General features: G+C 52.7%; 3 protein-coding genes across 3 annotated transcripts; 2 read left to right on the forward strand and 1 right to left on the reverse strand.

The window, feature by feature from the left end:
* Nucleotides 1–4236: 4236 nt before the first annotated feature.
* Nucleotides 4237–6691, forward strand: EsH8_I_000478 (uncharacterized protein; the record flags this gene model as incomplete). Its single annotated transcript, XM_083267891.1, has 3 exons — nt 4237–4779; nt 4837–4984; nt 5043–6691. 3 exons carry the CDS (start codon nt 4237–4239, stop codon nt 6689–6691), a joined length of 2340 nt encoding a protein of 779 aa, XP_083118329.1.
* A 799-nt stretch (nt 6692–7490) lies between these two features.
* EsH8_I_000479 (uncharacterized protein) lies at nt 7491–8345 on the forward strand (the record flags this gene model as incomplete). Its single annotated transcript, XM_083267892.1, has 1 exon — nt 7491–8345. The coding sequence occupies one exon, from the start codon at nt 7491–7493 to the stop codon at nt 8343–8345; it is 855 nt and encodes a 284-aa protein (XP_083118330.1).
* An 8061-nt stretch (nt 8346–16406) lies between these two features.
* EsH8_I_000480 (CP2 transcription factor-domain-containing protein) lies at nt 16407–19173 on the reverse strand (the record flags this gene model as incomplete). Its single annotated transcript, XM_083267893.1, has 3 exons — nt 16407–18627; nt 18864–19016; nt 19160–19173. 3 exons carry the CDS (start codon nt 19171–19173, stop codon nt 16407–16409), a joined length of 2388 nt encoding a protein of 795 aa, XP_083118331.1.
* Nucleotides 19174–23769: the final 4596 nt, after the last annotated feature.

Below are 23769 nucleotides of genomic sequence, written 5' to 3' on the forward strand. Positions count from 1 at the left end.
GGAAATCTAGGGTCCGGCTAATGTCCCATGCCCCTCATTTCAATGGCAAGGGAGAAGGGATTCATACGGATTGCGCCAAGCCTTCAAACAACCGTGTCCCAAACACTGTGGTAACTGGAATGATAGTCTAGCCGCAACGAGCAGCAAGGGACAAAGTTGGGTAACGGCAACTCTTACTTAAATGTTGAAGACCAAAGTTACCAGAGACCAAGCCAAGTAAGCCGCTCTCCTCCCCTTTCCGTCGACAAAATGGGGGTCCTGGTGCAATACCCTGTAAGGCGGTTCAGCCGATACCTGACCGCTACTGGCGCGTTTCTCTTTTTTCTTGTTTCGGTTTTCAGAATTCAAATTAAAGGCATCGGATCCAACCTTCAAGTACCAGAAAGCCCTTCAATGCCGACTTTGGCGGCATATGACGCCTTCGACTTTCCACCCATCGAGTCCGAATCAATTAAATCAGTCTGCGCTGCAACAAAATGGGATGCCAAAAAGAATGTGCAGGTGGTGTTTACTTGTGATAACTCCAACGGCGACATAGGAGACGTCCGAAACTCGATTCTCAACTGCGTGCGATATGCTATGCTGGCGGGTGGTTCGCTGGTCATTCCCAGACTCTTTACGCGCATTGATTCAGACACAATGGCTACGGAAAGAGGTAAAGGCGTTTCTTGGCCCGATTACCCGATTCCATCTGTGAAACTAAAATAATCAGGTGAAAGAAAAGATCTAGACTACATGTTCGACACAAAACACTTCGTTGAGTCACTTCGTCTTTCATGTCCGCAGCTGCGCTTGTATAAGGACACAGACCAGGTTTACAAGGTCTTGGGACTACCAAGAACATGGTCACTCGGACTGTTCCCTGAGTCTTTGATAGAGGAAGAAACCATACCTAGCACAGGAATCAAACATCCAGAGAGATGGAAGAAACATCTATACGGCTGGCTCGCGGAAATCGACACCGACATGGCCCCGACAGGAAGGCCTAATGATGGTCCGATGATTGTAGATCTTGGGCGTTCCTACCTTACATATCCGATTCATAGCGACGGCGAGGGCTTTGCGATGGATTTCGGAAACATTCTCAAATTCCGATCAGATACTCGACAACTCGCAACGACAACCCTGCTCCGGATGTCAGAAAAATTTGACTTTCCATTATCTCGGCCTGCGGAAGACCCCGCTGCTTTAGGTTCGGGGACCACTTTCTGGCCCATTCTTGAGAACGCCTTCTTTGGTGCGCACCTTCGAGCAGAGGAACGCTCTGAAGAAAAGCGGAGTTCTGACGATCCAACCGGCGAGTGGTCCGATTACGGAAAGCAAACCGCAGCCTACTTTGAGCAGGCTACTACGTCAAATTTGTCGGTTGTATATGTGGCATCCAGCAATGTCGCCCAGCTAGCTATGTTTACGAAAGAAGCCGAGGGGGAGGGTATCACCGTCGTCACGAAGAAAGACATGCTGGGCGAAGAAAATTATGAGCTCGAAAAGCTGGATCGGGACCAACAGGCTTTAGTAGACTTCCTGGTCATGCTAAGAGCATCTCAGTTTGGCGGTGTAGCCTATTCGAGTTTTTCATGGAACATAGCGCTGAAAAGGCATATGTTTGTAACCAACTCAAGGAATCGCTATCTAGATGGACCTCAGATGTTGAGTGACGAACTGAGTCAGATATACGGTACGCCGAAGCAGTATCCAGAATACGCCGCGTGTTTATGGCCTTGAATGGGAATAGTTAGAATATCTGGCGCCACTATTCCACTGCCTCGTTAAGTGTTACATTGCATTGATTGCCCAACGTATTACTAAACGTAGTTCCAACTTGGGAAATATAAATCAAGACCCCTGAAGGCTGCACTTCAAGTTTTGCGTCAAGCTGCCAAACATGCTTCTTTGAGATAATCTTCTGTCCTGATGTCTTCTAGTTGCAGCCAGATCACTCGCTGCCTCACACTATACAACCACGGGTCTAGAAAGAATCTAGACTAGGCTGGGTGAACCAGGTTGACAGTATTCACAGGACATGTAGTGACAATCGAGATTAATGTCTCATATGACGGCAAGATCGAGGTGGCAAAATCATGCAAAACTGTTAAAGAACTGTATATATCAGTTTATTTGTTAGTGTCATACTCGCGCCAAGACTTTCATTGGGATGTTACTAGGCTAACAAGTGAGTTGGAGAGGGCTGCGAATAGCTAAATATACACCGTATGAAGACATTACATTTTCTAGAACGCAGGATCCAATAACCGTTCGAGGTCGAGCCCGCATCTGTTTGTCGAAGGAGGTTCACGGCTGCAAAGAAGGTCGAAGAGGGTTGTTCGAAGGAGGAGAAAACAGATATTGGCAAACAAGATAGAGCAGAGATAACCTTGGATAGTAAAACCTTGAGTGTGCTTCGGGGTAGATCGGGCGAAGTTTAATCTCCCACAGGGTTGCGGGATTATGTTACAATGACTATGAGGGAGCCAATGTTCTTAAAGATACCACCTTGGTACTGTAAATTCATTATGGTCTACCTAAACATGGTGCGAACTCAGCAACGCAAGCTTCGTCTAGTTTAGTTAGATACGGGGTCGGGAAAAGCCCCGGTTGGCTGGAATTACGTATACATGTGGGTGTGGTATACCTAGGAGAGCACTTGAATGCATTGTATTATATCATGCCTGCCTCTAGCTTCCTCAAGGGATTTAACTTTATGGTGCTTCAAACGTTACGTTCCAAAGGCCGTTTTTTCACACTAAGGGATTTCAACTGGCTTCTTACAACCTTCTCTGTCTTTACCATGTGACTAACCCAAATGTCTACCACATTGTGTAACCGGACCTGCTTACCTATTATAGCACTTAATCCGAGACAATGCGTCAATAATGTCTAGTCCGTAATGAGCTGATGGCCCTGTGTCAAATGAGAGGGAGGTTTTCAGCGTTTCCGCAAAGATGTTTACCCCGCAGACATATTTTCTATACCTCACTTACTGGCGCAGACTGGTTGCAAAGTCTGGTCATGTCTCTTATCGGTGTTGATCATTGGTCCGTTTCTCCACTCGCGCCGTTTAGATTCGGGAGGCCAAGCGTCGTCGGAAGTATGAAGCTAATAACAAGTAATGCTAGGGAATGTTTCCGGAGTGGATTTTGTCGCACGTGTCTCACTACGCCGCAAGCTGAAAAACACGCCTCTAGCCGGCACCATCTTCGATTTGAGGGGAACGTTGTTTTTAATGCCGTCCTCGGAATGGTTCATGTGGAGAAATATCAGGTATCCCGCAAAAGGACCGTCTTAGTCTGCGACCAGGCGTGCCAAGTTGGCTAATTCACACGTGCTTCTCGGCTCAAGTCTGAATTCCGCGCAAGCCACGAGATATCTTACGTTAAATCAGCTGGAATACGGTTTCGATCGACCTCCGGCCTTGATACTACACATGGAATGATGCTTGGACCACTGGAGGCGTTGACTTGCGTGGCATTCTCCCCCGCAACTCACCAGTCCGCAAAAGGGCAGGAGACGAACCCGGGAGCTAATAGAACCACCGCAAGTCAACTTGGATGGCTCAACTGAGAGGTTTCTCTAGAAACTTTTTGGTATTTCATCAACGTTCAGATGTGGCCGACTTTGAGTTTTCTCTTTCCTACGTTTGCATCGGGATTACAAAGGCAGTCAGTGATGGAGGCCGTATGTTTACGGCTCGTCAACATATGTTCATCAATAAGAAATGGTAGATGCTGGGTCTATGGCCCTGGTATCCTCGAAATTAGTAGTATATTGCCGATCGCTATCGGTACAACGCCACCAAACGTCACGGGTAAACGTCCTGTTTATATAGGAGTGATTAGGTGAGTCTGGCAATGGAATTGGCGATTGGAAACGCTTCCTAGGATATCAGTTCACAGAGGGAGACAGCTGGCAATTGCCAAAGACTATACCATCTCCGGCCTGTCTCGGCCACTAATTCAGAAAGGAACATTGCATAACTGTGGCTTGAATAAGAGACCGGATTCGGCAACAAAAATCAGCTCAGAAAAGGGTAAGCGTCCCGGCAAGCAGTTCCGTTGGTCTTGTGCAATGCTGACATATCGTGAGATGACCAGGGCCTGCAACACTCTGCTTTTAAAATATAAAAGCTCAACATACTGTCAGCATGAGGGTCGGTAATCCAATTGTTCATTATAACCTTACACACATGAGATAACTCTTTCCCTGTCTCTCCATATCCATTCCTCCTCATAATTCATCATGCATCATCCTCTACATAAACCCGTGTCGAAAGCCTGGGACCACTCAGTGGACGATCGGATTAAACACATTGCCGATCGCCTAGAAAAGGCTCCCAAATTTAGCAAGGAAGGTGTCCCGGGTCTTAAGGAGCTGTTAAACGACTACATCAACCCCAAAGTAGAGGTTGACCATGTCGAATTCATGCGGAGATTGCTCCAAGTCTTTAAGGAATCCATTACCGATGGCACCTATTCGGAAATCCTGCACAAACACACCGAAGATGAACAGCAAAAAGTCAAGGATTTCGTGGCCGGCGGCGATCCCAAGCGCATCAGCACTGGCTTCCACATGGGGCCCAGTCTTGGCTGTCGCGAGGAGCTTGCAAAGTTACGTGAGGCGCATTGCATTGTGCAAGTCGGTGGCCATGGCATTGTCAGTATCAAGAAGCCTATAGAAAAGCTTGTTTCTGGAGGGGCGATGAGTTTCTTCCAGACGACTGTGGCCAAGCTGGAAAACTTTGTCAAAATCAACAAGGACGACCTGAAGGGAACCGGTATTTTGGTGCGCCCAACCCTACGATTGTATGCGACTATTGGATTTTGGCTTACACATTGACAGGTGTACTACAATTCCGAGTTCCAGAACTGGGGTCTCACTGTGACCAACGTACCAGCCCTCACATGCGTGCCTAAGTCCGTCAGCGAAATACAGATGATTGTCAGATTCGCCAAGGAACATAACATGAGCGTGCGCTGCTCCGGGTTCCGTAAGTGGTTTCTATCCTATTTACATAACGCATCAAAAGGTTTTAACTGTGTTGGAAGGTCACTCCTGGTCACCCGTATTCGCAGAGAACGGCTATATCCTTATCTCCATGTTGGGCCTCCACGAGGCTACCAAGTTGCCCAACACTACAGCTCTGCCGTTCCCCGAGGCTCCGGCAACCGAATTGGAGACCATTGAGATGGTTTCTACCAAGCCGAATGAGAATGGCAACTATCTAGTCAAAGTAGGCACTGCTTGCACCAATGAACGACTTCGCCGCTGGTGCGTCAAGAACAAGACCGTCACACTACCCCTGAACGTCATCATGGTGGAAATCACACTGGGTGGCTCGAACGCTCCCATCTGCCACGGCGCGGGCCGCCGTCACCAGACTCTCAGCGATCTTGTCCGCCAGATTGATTACATTGATGCCCACGGCAAAAAGCAAGTCGTCAACAAGCCTGAGCACCTCCGGGCTGCGAGCGGCTGCTTTGGACTGATGGGGATTGTTACGCACATTACTCTCGAGATGTCTCCCATGACCTACGCGCGCCTGAAGCCCGAGAAGGTCCCCGTTGCTTTTGCCATCCCTCCGCCAGCGGACCTGGATTTGAGCCAGATTCCCCCTACGCTAGGCGATCCTTGGCGCGCTCTCAGCCAGGAGCAGAGGAATAAATACCAGGATGAGTTCGAACAACGAGCTACCAATGATTTCTACTCCGAATGGTTCTGGTTCCCCTACTCTGACAGAGTCTGGGTCAACTGCTGGAATAATACTACAGATGATACGGACGTTGTGTCTTTCCCCGACGACTTCCACATCTTCCTCTCCTTCATCCAGACATTCACCATGAATGTTCTCCAGAACACGCCACTTCTCGACGAGCTTATTGATTGCGTAGGCCTCACCGAGGCGGCCGTCACACTTATCTCTCGAGCAGCCATGAAGGCCCTGCCTGACAAGCCCGTCACTACATACTTGATTGACGCCCTCCACTTCCAGAGGGCCATTCAAAACGTCCGTGTTCGTGACATGGAGGTCGAGATCCCCCTTGTAGCCAAGAACGGCAGGACCTTCAAAGATGGCGAGCCCGTCCAGATCGACTACGCCCCTATCCAGCGCGCCTGGTGGGATGCTATCCAGATCGCATATGCGAACACGAAGAAATGCCCCATGCGCATGCCGCTGGAGATGCGCATCATGGGTGGCAGCAACGTCATCATGGCGCCCCAGCGCGGCAACGAGCTTGGCACCTGCTCGATCGAGGTCCTGACACTTCACAGTGCCTCGGATATCTGGAAGCCATTCGCCCAGCAGGTTCTCGATAAGTGGATGTCCCTGAAGGACCCCAACACGCAGAAGCCGCTGAAGATCCGCCCGCACTGGGCCAAGGAGTGGAAGGAATTCACGGTCAACGGGAAGCCTTGGCTCGAGAAGATGAAGAACGAAGATTACAAGGCAGAGATCAAGGAGTTTGTCGGCATCCTAGCAGATATCGGCAAGGAGGCTGGCTGGACCTTGGAAGACCTGAAGACTCGGTTCTCGAACCAGTTGTTTGACGAGGTCTACTTCAGCAACATCCAGAAAAAGAAGGGTACTGTCACCAACGTGCTTCAGAGCGTTGGCGTGAACAAATTGCCCACGGTTCGCACCACCACAAAGGAGATTGGGAGGGATTTGGTGGACTTGGCTACATTGCAACATTGAAGCCAAAAGTTAGAATGGGATTTCCCCAACGAACTTTAGTGTTTGAATAAAAGTACACCTGATTTTCTTACTTTGACTCCTTTTGTGACTGTAACTTGCATGAAAACAGTCGCCATTGATCACTCTCTGATTTCCCTTCACGATGGTATCCTCCCGTTCACATAACAGTAACTCTGTGCTTTGCTAAGTGAGAAGAAATTTCCCAGAGCAAGAAAACGCACCGTCCACAGCTCCGACCGCTACTTCGGCTCCCCGCGTGGCCAAGTCTACAAACGGTCACTATTTGCCTGCTCCCCCAACGAGGCCGGGGGTTATCTCCAACGCCTCCTCCCGAAATCTCGACTTCATCTTCACGTCTTTGTTGTTCTCTATCGCTTTTTTCTTTTCCCTTGCTTCACAGGATGATATCCATCTAAGCATTGTTGCGATTTCCCTCACTTGGACCAACATGTCGTCGCTTCACGAGACACTCTCCCTTCCCGGTCTGTCATGGACCGTCTCTTTCTCTGTCGTGGGCCCAGTCCCTTTCTACAATCCTCGATCCATACCTTCTTGTGGTTTCCCCGGAGTTGGATACACCGGCAACACGCATAAACATAACACTTCCACAGAATTTTCGGCCCACCACTCGGTTTTTCTTCATCACCTTGATTTTTGCCAAGTTCTCCCGCCTAGCCGGCACAACCTCTCAATGACCCGATTTCCATCGGCAACCGTTTGAGCAAGGGAAAAAATTACTTCCTTCTCGGTTCCTCGTCCCGTCTCAAATTAAATCCCTTCCCTTGACCTATTCGCTATCATGTCTCTCCAGCAGACCCTCGCCACAAAGACGGGACCCTTCCCCTACGAGATCTTTTTGCATGTCATCGACGCCCTCATAGCCGAGGCTGAAGAGGCCCCAGGCAAGAAAATATGGTTCATAAATCATAACCATAACGTGTCCACCAAGCTTGTTATTTACGACGATGACATCGCCCCCAAGCAGGACTCTTTCCTCAGGGAGCGATTCCGCACGATCCGGCTCCCCTCGCAAATCAACCAGAAGTCCCGAGCGCTCGTCCACCAGAAGTTCGTCCGACTCCCCATGCAGGGGAACTACGACAAGGGCCTCTCCCCCGTCAAAGGCTGGGTCCTCCCCGGCGTCGACTACTTCATACCATACTTCGCGCGGTTCACCGAGAGCCTTCTCGTCTTCGAGCGCAACTTCTACCAGGCGGTCTTGCTGCCCACCCCAGCCGGCTGCGCACTGCTCGAGCGTGTGGAGCGGATCTTCCTCCCTGGTGCGGACTACCTCGTGGAATACAACGCCACTGGCATCGCCATCTTCTCAAAGATGCCTAATCTCAAATACATCTTGGTGAAAATTGGCCCTGTCACGGACAAGATTCATGAGCCTATGCATCCCGGTATATGGCCGATCGATGAAGAGCGCTTTCCGGGTCTGGCTCACTGGGCGGCGCACTCTGCCTATTTCAACAAGATGTGGCGCTCGTTTCAGCGCAGAGGCGTCCGCCTCTATGCCGTACTGTGCACTCACATGGACCCAGTCATGGAGCTGGTCAGCACCCGCAAGGGCATTCGAATGCGATACTTCAAGCCGAACTGCACTTGCTGCAAGACTGGCACTACAGTGGACAAGCTTATCAATCTTTGAAAATAGGGTTGAAGTTAAGGGGTGGGAAGGGGATGAGGCTCTTTGGACTCTGTGAGCGGGGCATGGGCCGCGGATGGGTACTCGGCGTTACTACGACACCAACGATATTGGTAAAAAAGGTTTGGGATCAATGGGTGGGATAACGATACCATCGAGTGGCAGCCATTTCCTGTATCAGAGCAACCCTCACTATATCACGAAAGCATTCTTGTTTAAGAGCTCCTGACGTTAAAGCAGACGTGGTTAGTCGGGTATGAACTCGAAAAGAGCACGCAAGCTGGTAGTCAATAATCAATGAGAGGTTCTCGGAGAGATTCATCATCTACCGCCGTAGCTTCTGTACAGTGAAAGGATTCAGCAGTCTGTTTCGCCTGTCACCTGTTCTTTAGCTATTTCAGACTCCAGCGAAGCCACACGGCAGTTACATTGATCGTAAAACCTTTACCAACCTGGATCGTGTTGGCCGGTGCGTGGTTCTGGGCAAAGCGTCGACAATTCTTATAGTTAACCGCAAGGCCACTTTGCCATCGATGACAAGCTGCAACTACTACGCACGGCCAAGCATCATCACAGCTGAGCCTGGTCTGAGACATGGCGTATTGCCAGATGAAGGAAAGTGCGTACGTATGCCTCGTAAGTAGACATAGCAAAAACCTCGGTTTCATGGAGACCAAGCATGTTGACGCCTGCCGCACCGTCCGGGGAAAGATCAAGGGTTACGTTCCAGACGAATATTGATGACGACAAAAGCGGGATCTCTTACCGCGACTGGTTTTGGTCCTCAAGTGACCGCGCTTGCGGTATGACCAGAATACAAGGTGGTCTTCCGTAGCATTGCGGTGGACAACTACACAGATGGCTCTGACTGGTGGGCTCCCCATGAGAACAGCATCACCGCGTCCACCATAGTTTCCGTCATGGCTACCAACTCAATTTTCAACAGCAACGGTCCCACAGCAATGTCAGCCGGGGCACCGGAAATCCTACCGTTCGTAAGGCAACTCTAAAGAGACACCGTCTCGAGAGAACGTCCGTTTCTTTCCCATACCAATGTTCCATAGACAACACTCACTGAGCCCCCAACAAGACCGATTCGTTTTGTGTGTTTCAAGGTTCGGTTCGTCAAGTCTCTCGGAGTTCAAATGGGTGACTTCTCGTCACAACCCGTCGACGGCTGTTCCCCATCTCATCCATCAGTCGCCGTACGTTGACTGATCCAGAATGTCCCTCCAGTCTTGATTTCGTTCGTGATGCCGTTTTGGAGTCGAAGCAATCTAGTTGTCGCCAGAGTCTGCCGTCGCAGGCTTGTTAAGCAACGTTCTTCTCGGTTTGAAAACTCCTCCCTCTTCAAATCCCCTTGTTTCCTTCTTCTCCCAGCTCTTGTAAAATCCCTTTTTCATCATCGAATCGTATCCTGAGCGCTTAAAGGGGTCCGCCGGTCGTCATAATTCCAATCGTCTCCCAAGGATATCCATCTCGCCGCCTTCAAGGCTAAATGCCGTCATTGTCGGCTTCATCGTCGTTTCGAATTTCGCAGTTCCCATCCCAGCACTCCCCCGGCACAATCATCGAAACGCAAATTCGGACCAACGAAAGAATGATTTTTTTTTTCGACGTGTCAATCGGAATATTTCCAAATCTGGGACCTTCATCAATTAAACGGAAATCTCTCAAGTCTCTAGCCGTCACCGTGGCAAAAACAAACCCCCTTCGCCCACGCCACGAGGAGGGGAAACACCGGGCAATGACGTATAGCCGATCCCGCCGATCACCGTCGCCTCCCGCCCAAAGACCACCGCCGGATTCCGTCACTCATTCTCCCCGCCCGTTCTGCCATCCTTGCGTTTTTTTTTTAACACAAAGACAAGAAGGAAATAAAAGGCTTAAAACACATGAATAAAATGGTTTAATAGACAATAAAAGGGGGTTCGACTGTTGGCGGAAGGGTGGAGATTTGCAAAACCTAACAAACCAAAGACCTGTAACGAGCAGGCAATTTAGGAAACCTGCAGCGTTCAGCGCCAGCGTTTGTTCTCGCACATTCAGGGGCGGGCAGCCGCCGACATCCCCAAAAGAAGACGGAGAGGGGAAGAAAGACCCAATCGACCACAGAACCATCTCCCCCCCGCTCCCTGATCGCACAACAATCCGCAGATCTCCGGGCCTTGGTTTGCCGCACGTCTTGCCCGCCCATATGGGAGGGGGCCACATAGGCAACCCCATAACTCTCCCTGAAACGTTCAAAATCACAGACTTCTGTCATCTCCGGTCGATCTTGGGCCCCATTCCGTGCCGATGTTCCCCTCAGAGGGCCCCGCCGATCCCCGCCACGCAATATGGGTTCTTCTCTGGTCGTGGCGGCTTGGGAGAACTGGGAGCTGAGTGGCCAAACACCAAGGAGAGCAGGGGAAGAGAATGTCATCTCAGCCCTAAACCACAATGCTCACACAGTAACAGGCTTCCCCACTGAATGAAACCATGGCCTTGCCGATCGCGCCGCCGTTCAATGCTTCTGGTCACGGTATTACCGTCGCATTCCGGGTGAAGGCGGTCGCAGATCCGAATATCGGTAACTACCATGACCGGATCTTGCCAGACGGCCCCCTTGAGTGGACGAGAAGTGGACCGTTTGTCCTGGGGGAAACAAAATCTCCTCGTAGATCGTGGAAGACAGCTGGCAGATACTCCTCCTCGCGTGGCGACGGCTTGCCCGTCTCGCCTCCTCCCCATATTGACCAGTAAAAAAGCCGTGTGCTAGCTGGGTGCTGCCGTTCTTCCAGTGATCCCAAGACTCTCGTCCCGCTTCTTGAGGGGAAAGACAAATTTGCAAATGGGCCCTGTCGCTTGAATGGGCCCCAATTGGAAACTCTCACGCGCATGAGAACAAGAATATAGGCAAAGATTGGCCGTCTCGGCCATCGGTGTGCATAGGGAAACCCCCCATGCCGCAGGAGATAGGCCGAAAGGGGGAGGGGGAAACGCGGCATCGTGCGTCGCCCCCTAGCCCTCCCCTCGCCAGCAGTTCTTCCTCACTCGCCCCGTTTCCAAATCCCAGGAAGAGGGCAGAGGAGACAGAAGGGGAACAACGCCACTACTCCAACTCGCGATCTCCCACTAGGTGTGGCGAGCGCCTTCAGACTACCGCATCAGGAAATCGACAGGCCGTGTGTGCCGTCGCCATTGGCTCACCGTCGATGTTCCAGCGGGAAGACGAGCGTCGCTCCCGCTACCAGGCATAGTAGCCTGGTCCCTTCGCTGTGGCTGGAGAGTGACTGAGGGGATGGGGGTAAGGAGAAACGAGGAAACAAGGGGGATGGCCAGACGCACCTCAGTCCTACGTCTAGCTAGGGCAGAGAAGGTCTTGTAACGAATGCGAGAAAGGGGCTCGGTGTACGGAGATGTGGTGAGGGCATCAGAGCCTACCCAATACCCGTCCGAAAGAATGCCATCGGGCCAGTTCAACTTCCCTTGGGGCGTCGTCTCCTCTTATCCTCTTCTCTCGACAAAAGGACCCTCTGTGGCTCATGAGGCGTACCTCTCCCGATGGAGCCCCTCCACCATGCCTCCCATTCCCTCGTGGTACCCCTATTCTCGGCGATCCCAAGAGTCTGGAAGCGTGTAGGGGTGTCATTGCCCAATGAGCGCAGCCCTTGGTTGGTCTGATAGAAAGTGACTTCCTCCTAACGAGACCCCAAAGACACACTCACCCCCCTGGGCGCCCAATGCTGCCGCTGGCTGCACGAACCGCACCACGCACAGAGCAGTCATGTCTCTCCTGCTGTTTCCGGACTGTGGCGAGTGCAGGAGGCTGGAGCCAGTCGGACCTCGTGCTTCCCCCACACCTTTTTGTACGCCTCCTGAGGAAACCTCGCAAACCGTTTCTCTGCAGCTGCTCAGCCACCATCAGCCACGCAACTTTCCACTCATATCGGGGGGCTAGAGAGACTCCAATGCCTTTTCAAGCAAGTGATCAACGTTTCCTCCCACATTTGTGGCGCGCCCTCGAGGGTAGAGGCCCAACTTATCTCAAATCGTCCCGTCAATCCTTCTTTGCGAAAGAGGCTGAACCCCTGGCCAGCTGAGGCTATGGCATCCGGACGCATCTGACTGGTTGCTTCCCCTGAAGAGTGATGAGCGTTTAAGATTTTAGGTTGTAGAGATCATCTCTTCGTTGTGGATGGGCTCAAAGGCGCGAGACAGTTTGCTAGCCCGACTTGTGGCACCAATTGTGGCTAGTAGCCGCGCAATCATGGCGCATCTTGTCTCGACGCAGACACGAGGGTCATTCGGGATGCCGCATTCCCCCCCTTTCCGCTGATGAATACACTATGACACTGCTGACCGTAATGGACACATCATAGTAGAATATCGTGTCTGTCACTCCGAGATCTCTCCTGATAATTCTCGGCCCCAGGCTCGCTCGCGTAGTTGCCAGCGCTCTCCCTTGCCGAGTATGGTGATCGGCGGCAGGATATCCGCATCGGGAACCCGGTTGAGCCACTTGGCCAGAGACAAACGGTTCCAGTCTCCTCGTATCTCGGGCCATTCAAGAGCGTCTGCCACACGAGATGGCATGCCACTGTGGCGAGTACCTTCCTGCACCCGTTTCTGGTCCGGGGTGCCCCCTTCGTTTCTCCCGATGTACCGGTACATGGCCTGCAGGCGCTGTGGCTCTCACCCCACTCCCGTAACCTTTTCATGATGCTCTTGTGCCGCTGCATGATGCATGCTCGCAAGATCTCCGTACGTGCTGTAGCTGCGTCCAGGCACAGGGTCTGGCGGCCGTGTGGCTGCAACCTGCAATGCAACGCGTAGTCAATCCGCAGATCGCATGCCTGACCTCCCGTGCCGACCAACCTAAGATGGTCAGTAGCGTCTTTGTGGGCAATTTTTGACTTTGAGTCATGTTGAATGTTGGGCAGGTTTGGGCATAACCAAGTGTTGAGTTCATCTTAACCGTCGGCCTTCCAGTCGATGTAGTAGGTAGGGGGAATTGGTGCCGCAGAAGCTTATCCCCGTCAGGCACAATACCTCGCTTTCCGCATACCGTGGTCACCCTCCCGACCCCAAATTCCCCGCACCGGTCCCCTCATTGCGGAGTTCATGTCCAAAGAAGCCAGTGCTGTTGTTTCTAACGATTGTTTCTCCAAACAACCCCCATAAAGCTCAGTGACATTTCAGACTCAAACTATCGCCTGGACACTTTAATGGACTGGCCGACAAGACCAACTCTTAAGGATATCACACCGCGTGAGAAGCATTACATCCAGTGCAAGTTAAGCACATGCTTTATGCGCATAACCACTGACTTGACGTCCTATCAGCCTTTCGAATCGATATCGCCTGACAGGGCAGGTTTCGTGTAGCACAACGAGGGTTGTGTGCGTGGACTGTTGGCTGCCGCTTTTATGAAACCCGCCTCTCTAGGCTTGCGGTAGTCTGAGCGATGGCCGTCCAGTTGAGTCGTCATTAAAACATACCTCGTGACGCCGGGTACATGGCTGGAGATCAGACCTATGTACCGGTTGGAGGATGACAAGGCAAAACAGATTAATGACAGCCTGTGTGCACGCCGGGGGTTTGATATCCAAATGTCAGAGTGGGAGCACACTTCATGGCTCGGCGAGTACCGGCCAATCATGCCCATCGACCGTGCCGTCCGAAGACCCAACCTCAAGTCAATCCGTGTATCTCATCAACATGGTCTTCAATTCGGATTACACAAAAGGTAACCTTTGATACGGTCTAGAGCTCGCATAGGGCAGCAGTTGGGGAGGAGGCACCGGTCTGGATGCACAGCCACAGCAAGTGCCACACATGTGGCTTCTCGGCCTGGCGGAACAGCTTTTGGTGGTGGGTTGAGATCATCCCGCAGATGCAAGACCCTACCCAAGACATCCCTCGGAGGGTGCGATGGATACTGACGGATCATCTGAGCAAATAGCCGCGGACGGCCAGATCACACAGTCCATGGACCTTCTAGACCGTGGGAACGCGCAAACACTCGCCACAACGCCAGTGGCTCATTCGACCCAGAAGGCAGGATGGGATGCCGATCGCTGTGGCTTGACGCACCGCATCGACACCAACGATTTGCCGAATAGGCATGGATGAAGGGGTTTGGGCGGCCTCGCTAAGTACATTGTATTATGCCGATCGTACGGGAGAGACGGGAACTGGCTGGCCCCATTTACCGTCTTCTCAAGAGGTTCGGAGCAGAATACGTTGACACATCCAAAGAAAGCCCGTCAACTGTCCGTCATTCGACAATCGGCTGTCACGCAACGGGCGGTTCAAGGGCGTTTCCCCGGAGCAACCCCAAATGTGCACAACCCTATGCCGAAGAGAACCCCAGTTCAATTGTTTTACAGGACAAATAGATCCTATGTGCTGTCTGTTGCTATACTGGCTGTACGACACCAGCATACTGGCAGGGCGTTGTCAGGAGCTGATGGCGCATGCTTATAGACCAAGTTGAAATCAGCCACTGTGACTGTCGGTGGGCCAACCTTGAGACGGTAATTTGTCACTACAGTCCTTTAGATTAGACTTTCTAGCTTGCGAAGAAATAAACTTCGTTTTACCCGCCCCGTTTGAAATCCGGCTTGCTGCTCCGATTGGCTGGGAACAGGCTCGTCACTCATATTCCAGTGTCTGTGGCTAGTGAAGAAGTTGTTATGTTATCTTTTGCAAGCATTCACATATCACCCTCGGGCTTCTTGCGCCCAGATACTACCGGGCCGATGCCCATGTCAAGGCGTCAAGGCTGGTTAAAGGCAAGCTTTATCTTGGCGCGCCGTGGTGCGACCGATCGGACGGACACGTTTATGGCTGGAGAGTGACCCGCGCGCCGCCCATCGACGATGTTGAAGCCCCCTTCCGGGGTGTCCCCGGACGTGGCTGACCGAAGGTTTGGATCCGTTACTATTGCACGCGGAAGTGTTTCCATCTTCCATCTAACTCGATTGTGATAGACCCGCGATGACACCAAGTCCAGACCGTCGAGGACGCTAGTGAAAGTGCTGTCGCCAGTGGTTTCAACGCCGGCCCCCCTCCAAGTGGCTTCGGCCCGTCGAAATGAGCGCTTCCCACGCGAGATTAGCCACGTCTCCCAATCATCGCCCGCAATGCGATGGGCGACAACTCAGTGTCCCGGTCAGCAATAACCATCTTGCATACTCTAGATGGAACCGACATGACCGGCCATGCCAATGCCCCTTTTTTGTGCTTCATTTCCCAACCTCGTTATTGTCATTGATTCACGATCGATTTAAAGGCAGTAAGGAACTACGATGTTATGTAAATGGCGTAAAATTTCTGTTCCCCGGATAGACCAGGGAAATCAGTGGGTATGTTTGCTAAACTACAAGCAGCAGTGCAATGCAAGGAGCTCGTTTTCTGCCAATTGTGCCCTCCAATGCTTGCAAGACTACATCAACAAGTCTCCCCGACCTCCGTGTGCGAACATGAAGTCAAAAGTACATGTTGAGTTTGTGAAACAAAAGAAAGACAAAAGGGTTGTGCACCAAATAGTAGTGTTAAAAAAAAAATTGGTTGCAAGAATCAAAGATGAGGATGACAGAAGTTGCATCATGAGCTGTCCACAGGGCCCAAGTGCCACGAAAATGGAGTCGAGCTGAGCTATTTTCGAAGTCTTGTTTGCCGTGTTTCTGTGCTCCGTTCATACTTCTAACAAGCCTCTCGAAATGTGTCGAATGGCCCTTTGGGGGGGCGGGATATCTTGTGTGTTTTGCTGCCATGATTGCCCATAGTGACCCAGATCTAAATGCCCAAATCATAAAACCGCCCACGTGTGTGTGGCCATAAGCGTTGAAAGGAAGAAGCGGCCCATCTAGGGACTTGGTATCTCAAAATCAACAACGCCGACGGAGCGATATTCCAACCATGTGTTTGAGCTGAGTGTGTGTGCTCTCATGCCCACCGTATCCCTCTGGCCTGTCTGGCGACAGGCACAGGAATCAAGTAAAAAAAAAAATCCGTCTAGAGTCCGAATCCGATCGAATTGGTTGTCGAAGTAGAGATGAATCCGATTATGTGATATTAAAAAGTGAGCCGCAACTCGTAGCCACCTTGCAATGACTGGTCCGCGGCATCGCCCTCGCTAGGATCGACGACCATGTCCCATTCGCGTTTGGGCTGAAGAGAATCATCATGCATGATCTCCTTGATTTCGAGCATCATGTCTTGGCCTTCTCTCAGCTCTTGAATGACGTCGTCGTCCATCTCCACCTCGAGCCCACGATCAAGAACATGAACGGTTCGTACGATCTTTGATGGGTCCAGGCTCCATTTGACGGCAACGCGGTAGTTGAAGTCTTTCAGGTTGCGCTGGGCCAGATAGATGGCCCGATGGTACTCCCGCTTCTCTGAGCTCGATGCGTTCGGTCGAAGCACATAGAAGCAGGCCACCGGCTTCACCACGCGTTCTGGAGGAGGTCGGTAAGATGGGTCCACGCCTAGGGCCTCGATCCAGCCGCTTAGGCTACCCGCATCATCCGTCTTGCTGACCTTTACTGGCTGGTCCGAGCCTTGTCGAGAACTAGGCTCGCCGGAGCCCTCTCCATCGAAGCCCGACCACTGCCGATTGGGTACTGCCGATGCTTGAGATGCCAATGACAGGGAACTTGGTGATGGCGATACTAGAGAAGACCCAGCAACGGAGCTGCGACCACTCCGTGCTTGCCATGCAGGACCCTCACGGGATTCGACTTTGGGGATGTCGCCCTGCTCGCCGGGGAGCGACACTGGGTGAAGGTCGGGGTCGTCGAGGTCTTCGCCGCGCAGGTATAGCACGCTCACAGGTCTGGTGCTCGTAAACATGTCCTGCAGTGTCTGGAGCTTGAAGTGCAGGTCTTCTTCGAGTGGGGGACGGCCGCCGCCCCCGGCTGAGCTGGTTGAAGACATCGACCACGTTCTTTTATGCTTTTGCACCTTGCCAGGTCGTTGGTCGGCGCCCTTGATTTGTGATGCAGCATTGGACCTCTTACGTTTCCCGAAGTCTTTCATCCCACTCTCAGCTTGTGCAATTTGTTGCTTGAGCTTGTCGATCGTCTTCTTTACGTGTGCCACGTCGTTGGAGAGCTTGCGCTCAGCACCATGGTCGCGGAAGAGCTTCACCTTGCAGAAACAAATCTCAGGATTGGCATCCGCAGCTGGCTGCGTAGGGTCTGAGGGGAAGGTGCTCGTTTTGGTGCATAGCCGCACGGGAATGCCCTTAACACCCTTGGAATGACTGAAGTCGGTCGACAAGAAGTTGAAGCGGACGGCGATGTTGCACTCAGGGGCGCCGTTGATGCCGGGAGTCCAAACCACCGAAAACCCGTCAAACGAGGCAGACTCCAACTCGACGCGAGTCCTCTTGTCATCGCCCTCTGTGGGTTGCCCTGCTTCGACGTATTCCACGGCCTGCAGCTTTCCGCCTCTTTGGTGGGCCTCATTCGTGCCTCTTCCTTCTTTCCACAAAGCCCAGCAAACCCCAGGTTTCTGCCGCTGTTGCTCGTCTTCAAACGAGATGCGCACAAACGTGCGGAATTTGGTCCCGGGCGCCACCGGCATGGTCGCATTGGTATCGACGACGGAGAGAGAGTAGGCTTGGCCTTTGTTTAGATATGTCACCGGGATCTCGTCCGCATGCTTGATCATGGCAGTGGGCGCATTGAGAGTCGCATGGAACCGAAATTTCTCGGCAGATGGTGGCAGCGCTGCGGCCATTGGCATGCCACCGAATTGCCGCCCTTGGAAGCCGACCATGGGCGAGTTGTGAAACGCACTGTCGATTGAAGCCATTCTTTCTTCGGACGGATCAGAATTCATTGGTGATCCATCTTGCTCCATGGTCTCATAGCCGGTGTCTTGGTGTACGAACGACGAGGGGGCAAAGGACTGTTGGGCGGCAGGAGGCTGAACAAAAGGATTGAATGGCTGCTGGTGGAATTGATGAGGGTGCATTCCTTGGTAGCCAGCTAGATCCATCATGGGTTGTCCAGAGCTCATGGCAACTTCCGACGTGGGCATCGAGAGTGGAGTTCCGAGTCCCATACCGAGTCCCAGAGTCGGCGTGTGCAAGTCGCCGGCCTGAGGATGATAGATAGTGTTGGTACCTCCCGGTGTGGGAGTGTAGTAACCGGGTGGCGCATTGGCGAAGCTGGTAAACGAAAATGAGTTGGGGTCAAGCAGCGACGGGGTGAATCTCCAAGGCTCGTTCGAAGCTCTAGGTGTGGGATCTTGGTCCCTGAAAGCCTCATGACCAAGGCTGTGGCTTCTGCGGGAAGTCAAACGTTAGCAACTGGGCGCGTTGCATAAAAAAACAGTGCAACAGCATAGTCTTAGTTTTTGGCTTGAATTTGCGAAGCCGTCTCCGATCCACTGGTGGATGAGTACCCCGCGTTTCCGCCAACTGGAGTCATCCGAGCGGGTATGACCGCAAGACACAACAACAATGGCAACCTCCAAAAATGATGCAGGAATCAAAAAGCACACGATGGATATGGAACTGACCTTTCTTGAACCCCCGGGATTGGCGGGATAATGGCGGTATTGTCGACGGCGGCCAACGGCGCGCCAACCGGGGCGGTGGTTGTGACGGCTACCTCGGGGAACTGCCTTCTGAAAGTGGCCAGCAGTTCGTCGCCGGGTTTTTGGGCGCTTGTTCTATAACAACCATACGGATCAGCACAGAATCCAGGCCAAGCAAAAAGGGTTCGAAATGGCGCGAGGACGCGCAGCATGTGCGGGAGGGCGGATCGCACAGGTCATTTCGTCAGCACATAGGGACGAAGCATGATCGAGCTTACCTTTGGCTAAACATCTGGAAGGGCAAATGTGCGCGCTGCCCGGTGACAGCGACTTTGTGGTGGTATTCAGCAATGGTGGGTAGTCTCCCGGTCTTTCCAGACTCTTTCTGACGAGTGATCGAACAATCCGAATTCTCAACCTCGAATTGCTAGCTTGCGGTGCCTTTTTTTCCTTTCTTCCCTTCTTTCTCTCCCTCGCCGTAATTAAGATGGTTGGGTTCGGGCTTCCTTTAACGAGCGTAGGTCAGGTGGGGGAAAGCCGAGCTTTGGCGCCTCATAGAGCGGTGGAAGGGGAAAAAAACGAGCGAATGGTCGGCGATGTTGTCGCGCGCGGTCGCAAAGGAAAAGTCTTGCGAAATCAGTTGTCTAAATGGTGATAGGCAGCGACAAATACCCGCTAGCAGAGTCGAAAAGTTGCAGGTCGAGGGGAAAAGGCCGCTCCAGTATGACGTCCGTGGGGACAGAGCGGTATATTAGAGGGCGCAGTGGGTACCTGACATGGACGTATGTGAGGCAAGGTGGACAGACCAGGGTGGAGCGGAGCAACGATGGCCTAGATGCGCCGTCGTCGCCGTCGATGTCGTCTCTGCTTCAGCAACGAGATGGAGACCTTGGGTATGGCGGCTAGGTCAAGAAACGCAGATGCGAAGGTGAATACGATGGCTGACAGAAACCATGCGCGCGCAAGATGTAAGGGCAAAGCAGCTACGCCAGAGGTTGCGGGATCTTGTGCGTGTTGGGCGCGGATGAGGTGAGCGACTGCCTGTTGCTCGGTGTGAGTTTCGGAAGATCCAGAGACGTCGCGTATATGGGCGTGTATGGGCGACAGTGAGGGCAGACGGGAGGATGGGTTGAAGTCGGAATAAATATCCAGGCAAGACGTGTAGAGAAATCAAGGGAAGGGGATGAATGGGATGAGCGGTATCTAATGTATGTATGTGTGTGTACGCGCGCTTCTAGATGGGTGGGTGTGTGCGCGCACAGGTTCAAGGTGCGGTGCCCTTGGGCTGGGTATGGGTATAGGTATGGGTATCGGGGGTCTGGGTCCTCCTTGGAGAGGATGGGACCTTGGGTTGCGGTATGGGTATGGGTGTGTGGCATATGGATATGGGTTGAATATGGGTAATGGGGCATGGGTAGGACGTGGATGCGATTCGGGTATGGGTACTTTCCGATGTGCTTGGGTAAGGTAGCTAAGGCAGGTAGCGAAGGTACGTACTCTTTTTATTTTATTTTCTGGCTGGCTGGCTGTGGAAGTGAGGTGAGCTAAGGTAGCTGAGCCGAGACTGGGGACGGGTGGCCGGATGGATGGATTGGGGTTGGAGAAGAGGGACAGGACGAGCGAGGATGAGAGCAGGAGGTGGCTGTTGGAGAATGTGAAGAAGAACGGTTGTGGGGAGGAGATGTCAGGAAGACGAGTTGAGACGAAAGGTGAGGGAGAGCAGAGGAGAGCGAGGTAAAGTAGGTGAGGTGAGGTGAGGTGAAGGTGCGTCGAGTTGCTTCGAGTCGAGTCGAGGTCCCTTTGGACGGGAGGTACAGTACAGGATAGCACCTTTTTGTGAGGAAAAATAAAGAGGAGGACGATGTGTGAGATGCGAGGTCTGGTGGTGCCGGCGCAGCTGGCTGGACTTGTGCTCGTCGTCTCGCTGGTCGGATTGGGTCGGCATCAAAAGTCTTGGGTACTTATGATTACGACAACTTTGCCTGGCGATGGGGGCGTCAGTACGTACTTTCACCCATCGGGCTGGACTGCACGTACTTGGTGCCGCTGTTCTGCTGTCTGCTCTGGTGTCTGCAGGATGGACAGGGGCAGGGCATGTTCCTCGGCGGCTTCCTCCACTCGCTCCTGCCTCTCCCTTGTCCGGCCGTTTCTACCTCCAAAAAATAATTGTTAGTGCGCGACAGACGACGTTGTACTGCACGCCCCCGCTCGCTGCTCCCCCGGGATGAGATGTGTCGACAGGGATTTTATAAATGGGCGCCCCCCGTGCGTTTTCGACAGAGGCGGCAGCACACACAGTACTTCTGTCCTGGACAGCTAGTGTATCGGGGTACGTACCCAGCAGCATTCAGATGGATGGATGTGAGGATGTGGAAGTGAGGTAACGGCCAACCGATCGTCTCTCCTCCACGACTCGCAGCAGCATGGCTGAATGACTACAAAGTACCCATACCTTGGCTTGAGCAGCATTTTCAACCAGAGAGCAGAGTAAGAGTGACTGGCAAGTAGAGGCGCATCCAGCACCGCTGCCAAAGACCATCTGTGTATGTGTGTGTGTGGCTCCTCAATCATGCCTCCCCGTCCTCTATGCCATGTACTCTCCGACGCTTTTCTTTTGCAGAAGTACCACCACCTTTGCCGAGCGTCCTGACCTTTTCCCTTTTCCTTCCCCTGCACCGTCAGCCGACACTTTTTTCTAACTTCAGTAGACTCGGAGAGAGAGAAATTCGGAGAGTGGGGGATGCACAGGGGAGCAAGACGCACTACCTGCGGCCGCCTTGTCAAACTGACGTAGTGCAGCAACCCCCCCCCCCCCCCCCCCCTTTCGGGCTGACCACATTCTGACAGAGAATTAGAGAGAGAAGGCTGTCAATGTCAAGTATGGATACTTGGCGCGTAAAGTGCAGAGGCGCTTCGTCTCTGGTCCTGGTATCCGTACCGGTACTGGCTCTTGCTCTGGCTTTCGTCCCCCGGCGTGGTTCGGTTCCTGGTGCTCGGGGGCTATTCTCTCTCAGGATGGGAGTGTGTTGTCGGATGGCAGGCCCCTTCTTTCTGCATTGGGCATGGCTGCCAACCGGTCTTGCCCTCGCCGCCTACTCCGCACCATCTTTGCGTAAGAGCTCAACGTGGTTGCCGTGTCCCTTCTTGGCCAAGCCCAAGGCAGGATAGCTTATTACGGATATCTTAGCTTGGGACCAAATGGAACTGGAGACGGAGACGGAGACGGAGGCAGGTACGGATGGTCACCGAAGGGTTGTTCCTGAGTCCTGACGCCTGAACCCTGGTGCCCTTCCCCAAAGCAAAAGCCCTTTCCCGCTCCTTCTATCCTTCCCTCCTTCCCTCTGTTGGAGAAGCTGCCTGCTCAACGAAGGAAAGGTACGCCCGCCTTGTAGTGCCGTCGACACTTAGCGCACCAGTCACTCATTGTTTTATGCGCCGCTCCCGCTGCCTGCTCGCCCGATTACCATCTTAAGCGTCTCGCCTCCGAGGAGAAGAAGCTTTGCATACACATGGCGCCTGTGCAATGAACAAGACGCCTTCTCCAACCCCATGTCCATGAAAAACCGTGCACGATAGCTTTCGTGCATCAGGTACGGAAGGTGGTAGCAGAAGTCCAGTAGCTTACATGCCCTACTGCCCAGAGGTCCCCTACCTCAAGGTCCCCTACGGCTGGTAGCTTTCATTACTTCGCGCTTGCCTAGCCATGCACGCACCTTTGCTCCCTCACAGCTCGGTGCGCCGAGGCTCACCTCACTCACCCTCACCTCATCTTCCGCACAAGGGCCTCCCTTCCGTCGGCTTCTTACCGCCCGCCTGATCATTTTATGTCCGCCATTATGCAATTTTTGTTTCCCCATCCTGCCTTTGGCATGTCCGTGCTGTGCTCTCCATTCCCATACACATCCGACCCTTCCCCTTCCTCAGGTTTCGTCCTTCTCTTTCCTGTCAGTCAATGCTCTTACCGTCACTATACTATGCAGTGCCATGTGGGCTGGGTGGGTATCGTCTGATTAAGGCGGTGCGCCGTGGATCGCTCTTTCTTAGACCATCGCGCCTCTGTCACCCAGATGCTCTCTCCATGCCCCGGCGCCGCCCCAGAGAAATTCAATCCTCGACACCGACTTAGACGCCTGGAGTACTGGGCCCTCATAGTCTTCTTGTTGTTGTTGCTGGAGAGGGGGTTTGTTTATTTTTATTTTTATTTCATTTTTTGTTTCCGCAAATATCGGAATTCATGCGGCTTGACTACCGGTATTAATCTCTGGGGCCACGCCCGGTACCAGTTTTACCTTGTTCGATGCAGCCTCCTCATACTCGCCAGTCGCCCTGCTCCCAATCCCCTTTTATTTGCTTCTTCTATCCATCCGTCAAGCCGCCCGAGATAAACTGCAGTCCACCTTCCCCTCGCCCCGTCCAATCCCTCGGATGCATTTCATGGGCAGATTTAGCCCCATTGCGCAATATCAGCTCGTCGGGCTACTCCCGGGTACATGATCCCAATGGTGGGCCTACTTTACCCCCCTCTCTCAATCTCTCTCATAGGAGTCCCTGGCTCCGCAATGATCAGAACTGAGGGGAGCTCATAAACGGCAATTCACGAACTCTCGATTGCCACCAAACGTCACCATATGAACAGTTTTCCGGCCTAAAGCCCCAATGCAACCCCAATGCAATGAACCCCATACACAGCTCACTCGGTATTGACTCTGTGTCACCTCGCGAGACCAGCATTTGCCTCTGCAACAAAATTGTTCAACAGCTACCAAAATTATGCAAACGGTTGCGGCAGCAGCAGATAGGCTTCCGTCAAACCATGTACCACTACTTACGGCTCTACATAACCCAAAGCACACCACAGAACTGGTCCGCCAAAGACCCCTGGACCCTT

This window comes from Colletotrichum jinshuiense, chromosome 1 (assembly GCF_051148585.1).
Source record: "Colletotrichum jinshuiense chromosome 1, complete sequence".
Lineage (NCBI taxonomy): Eukaryota > Fungi > Ascomycota > Sordariomycetes > Glomerellales > Glomerellaceae > Colletotrichum > Colletotrichum jinshuiense.